This window comes from Cyprinodon variegatus, unplaced genomic scaffold (genome assembly GCF_000732505.1).
Source record: "Cyprinodon variegatus isolate N-32 unplaced genomic scaffold, C_variegatus-1.0 Scaffold145, whole genome shotgun sequence".
NCBI classification, from domain to species: domain Eukaryota; kingdom Metazoa; phylum Chordata; class Actinopteri; order Cyprinodontiformes; family Cyprinodontidae; genus Cyprinodon; species Cyprinodon variegatus.
In genome coordinates this window covers 2,147-6,067 of record NW_015150598.1, presented here as the reverse complement: position 1 = coordinate 6,067, position 3,921 = coordinate 2,147, and the positions used below count along the sequence as shown (strand labels likewise).

Genomic DNA, 3,921 nt, shown 5'->3' with positions numbered 1-3,921 from the left:
TGAGATATTTAATAAGGAGAGAATGGAGTATTAACGGAATTTTAGGAACAGATGGAGATAGGGAGGGAAACTTGGTTATTAATAAAGCATTGTTTTTATTTTTACCTAACACAGAAATAAAAATAGAATATAGTAGGTGGAACTATAGAGCTACACACTCATGTTGTGTTTATTGTTGTGTGTAAATAACAAAAGACCACAACAAGTAAATCAGCCGTACCTCGGTCAAAGTCTTTGGATTTAATGTTATTTAAAAAATCCATATTTTTGTAAATGAATCTGCCAAATAACCACATTTATTTCCCACGAGAGGTATATTTAAACGTTTTTATATCATTAATATAAGAACCCAAGCTCCATTAGTCATATTTTTATCAGTTTTCCTCGTCGACATGCAGTTGAACAAGGCGATGCGCGCTCCCGCGACTGGGGACGCATATCTCGGCAGGCATGCATTTTTTTTTGGCACCTGTTGAGAATTTTATGAGCACCGGCAGCTTTTATTTTGAAAAGATGACAGATCCATTTCAAAACAGCGGGTAATTTCCTGTTTCAAAATTATTATTTTTATGTAAATCTAGTGTGTTGCCAATGAAAATGTGAAATATTATCTTCAATGTGGAACATATTGAGTTCATGGATTGTTGCTTTGAGTGTTAGTTTGGGGTTTAAAAAGACAAATGAACGGATCATACCATTGTAGTCTGTGAAGGGTTTTCCCACGCTCTCCTTGCGCTTTTTCTGTTGGATTCCATGGGAGAAGGTATGAAGCTTTGTTTCTGTGTTCAATAAGTGTACTTTAAACATAATAAGTGACAGTTTGATTATAGTCCTTATAAAATGATATGCTTTGGACTTTGTTAAACAGTGATAAAACGGTGTTAGCAGTTTATTCAGCTGCTCTTATACTACATGAAATTTAGTTAATGAAAATGCTACATTCATGTGCTGAAAATAGTCTTTTTCATGGTTAAACATGTGCTGTGGAACACTGTGACAAGAAAAAACATGTTTATTATTTTCTATTTGAATGCAGATATACACATACACACCCTGCTTTGTTTTTAAAACATATACATATTAAAAATATAACCACAGATGTCTGGGGCACAGTGATTCACCTACATGTGATGCTGACGTACCATAAAGAATAAATTATGAACAGTTCAGTTTGTGCTTCAAACTGCCCATAGGAAGATGTTACTTGGATATAACTAAACGTAATATCTTCAGAACAGCTCCAAATGACACAAAACTAATAAATAGAACATGATCAGGGTTTCTGCAGGTCATTAAAAGTAATTAAATTATTATTTTTTTAAATTAAGGCCTTAATTGGCATTAAAATTCTTTAAATTTGATAATCGTTAGATTAAAATGCTTTGGAAAAGTCAATGGGGAAAATTCAAATTTGAACCAAAGTGGTGGGAAAACGAGGAAACTGTGGACATGGATGCAGCCTGACCATGGTGAAGATGGTGAAGGATTTTGCCGTGTATATATATATATATATATATATATATATATATATATATATATATATATATATATACACGGCAAACTATCACAGAATTTCACAAGACCTATCACAGAGCAGTGGAGCACTGTCAAGCATGTTTTAAGACATCTAAAATGGACACAAGACAAAGAACAGTTACAAAAAGGGTGAAAATGATAACTTGATTCATGCATATAGTGAAGTGAATTGGGCAAAAGATGTAGCTGATAGACGGAGTACTACAGGTTACTGTGTTAGCCTAAATAAAAATGGTTCATCGGTCTCATAGAAGACCAAAAGACAGCCTACGGATGCACTGTCAACTGGTGAAGCAGAGTGTATGGCTTTAGCTGCAACTGTACAGGAATGTTTCTTTCTACAGCAATTGTTAGAAAACATTGATGGCCTGCAGTTGTCTTGCTTTCTGCTGCTTTGCTTTTTTGCTCAAAGGGAATTGGTCAACAATATTAGATTGATAAAACTCAGTTATGTCACTTCTATGAAGGGGTGGACTTTCAGTCAGTTCCGCCCAGTTAAACTATTTCTAAATATTTAACCTGAACAACAACCTCTCATTACTTGATCCTTTTCTTCAACAGAACCTGCAGGACCTCTCCCTACAATGGAATCATTCATTATCGCTATAGACTTTGGAACAGCATACAGTGGCTATGGGTTTAGTATAACATCCAGTCAAGAAGAGATACAACCCCGTCTGAAATATTGGGTTGAAGATGTTAGACAACGAACCCCAGACACTCCTACCTGTATCCTGTTTGACGAACAACAACAGTTTGTCAGCTTTGGATATGAAGCCAGAAAAACCTGTTTACATCAGAGCAGAGATTCTAGATTGTTTTTCTTTGACTTCTCTGAGATTTCTCTGGATGACAAAGTGAGTAAAAATACTTTTCAAAAATCAAACATTTCAGATTCTTAAGCTAATTTAAACCAATTACATTTTACAGGTTATAGGGCTAGTAAGATGTTAAAAGTTTTATGTTTTTACAGCCAAATTGTATAGATATTTATACACAAATGTATGCTCTATTTATATTTGTCTTGTTTGTTGTATTGCAAACTTGTGTATCAATTTTCTTTTGTTGTAGTTTATTTTAATTTTCTAAATATTAGCATAGCTTTCTTGCTTAGATACAGCTTTACAACTACAGTATAGATGTACACAATGATTTATTTACCTGTTCATATATTATCTGCTTTTTTTTAGCTTGTTTCTATCATGTTACAAAAAAATCTAACTTGGGTTCAATCATTAAACTCTGTTGTGATTCTCATTTAACTTGTATTTGGCCTTTTTCACATAACTTGTCAGAAAATTACAGAAAATCTGAGCTGAAATATTTTAAAAATGTAAACAATGTGTTTTTTTAAATCTTTAGAAATTGGTGAATTTACTTTTTCTTGATACTTTGACATGATTGAACTAATAAACTTGTTAACCATCTTTAGAAATTCACCAGAGACCTGAAAATTAAAGCAGCCAACGGAAGGGAAATGAAGGCTCTGGATGTTTTTGCAGAGGCTCTGAGATTCCTGAAAGATGATGCTCTGACATACATTAGTGACACTGGAGGTAGAAGGTTAACAGCCTCTGAATTCACCTGGGTGTTGACTGTTCCTGACAACTGGGATGATTCAGCTGAACAGTTCATGAGAGAAGCAGCAACTCAGGTAACATCATGTTGAAAAGTTTAATTTACATTAAATGGTTAAATATATTTGTCAAAACTTTCTCTCAATCACTGATTCCAATAACATATCTGCCAAAAAGCTGCAGATACAGACTGATAAGAAGTAGGGAGGAAAAAATATATAATTGTATATAAATATTTATTCTCTTTAAGGCAGGTATTGTCACAGACATAAATCAACTGGTGATTGCATTGCGTTCAGAAGCAGCTTTATCCTGGTGTATGAAGCTTCCAGGTGATGGTTTCATCACAGAGAGCAGAGAACAGGGCAGAATGGATCGATCTCCAGGGACACAATACGTTGTTGTTTGCAAAGGTATTTAGTTTTTCACTCTTTTAAAACATTTATTTTTCCTTTATACATTAAATGTTTTGCCATCAAATTTGCACATTCTTTAATTAATAAGAAAAATTTCCTGAGATGAATGATTACTTACAGGTTATATAATTAGAGCACTTCTTTGGTCGATTACTTTCTGTGTTACAGAGGATATCGTCCACATCGCTGTATATGAAGTCCTGGAAGCAGGAGAACTGAAAGAGCTGCAAAGAGCTTCTTATAAAGACCTGGGGAGAAAAACTGTGGAGAGAAACTTTATAGGGTTCATGAGGCAAATATTCTCTGATGGAATCTGGGATGAAAATGAAAGAAAGCATCCCAGTGAGGTTAAGAGGTTTCTTTATGATTTTAATTCATTTAGTAATAAATGG

General features: G+C 34.0%; 1 protein-coding gene and 1 long non-coding RNA gene across 2 annotated transcripts; both read left to right on the top strand.

The window, feature by feature from the left end:
- The first annotated feature begins 681 nt into the window (after positions 1-681).
- LOC107086201 (heat shock 70 kDa protein 12A-like) lies at positions 682-3,317 on the top strand. Its single transcript, XM_015376990.1, has 4 exons — positions 682-763; positions 2,098-2,393; positions 2,969-3,190; positions 3,291-3,317. The coding sequence occupies exons 1-4, from the start codon at positions 754-756 to the stop codon at positions 3,315-3,317; spliced, it is 555 nt and encodes a 184-aa protein (XP_015232476.1). The 5' UTR covers positions 682-753.
- A 27-nt stretch (positions 3,318-3,344) lies between these two features.
- LOC107086208 lies at positions 3,345-3,784 on the top strand. Its single transcript, XR_001481295.1, has 2 exons — positions 3,345-3,526; positions 3,698-3,784. It is a non-coding gene; the product is annotated as an uncharacterized LOC107086208 (long non-coding RNA).
- Positions 3,785-3,921: the final 137 nt, after the last annotated feature.

Bases quoted from the DNA above. Each gene is read 5' to 3' on its own strand.
- LOC107086201 (XM_015376990.1), top strand. The intron at 2,394-2,968 runs GTGAGTAAAAAT...AACCATCTTTAG, and splicing joins AGATTTCTCTGGATGACAAA to AAATTCACCAGAGACCTGAA. The intron at 3,191-3,290 runs GTAACATCATGT...TCTGCCAAAAAG, and splicing joins TGAGAGAAGCAGCAACTCAG to CTGCAGATACAGACTGATAA.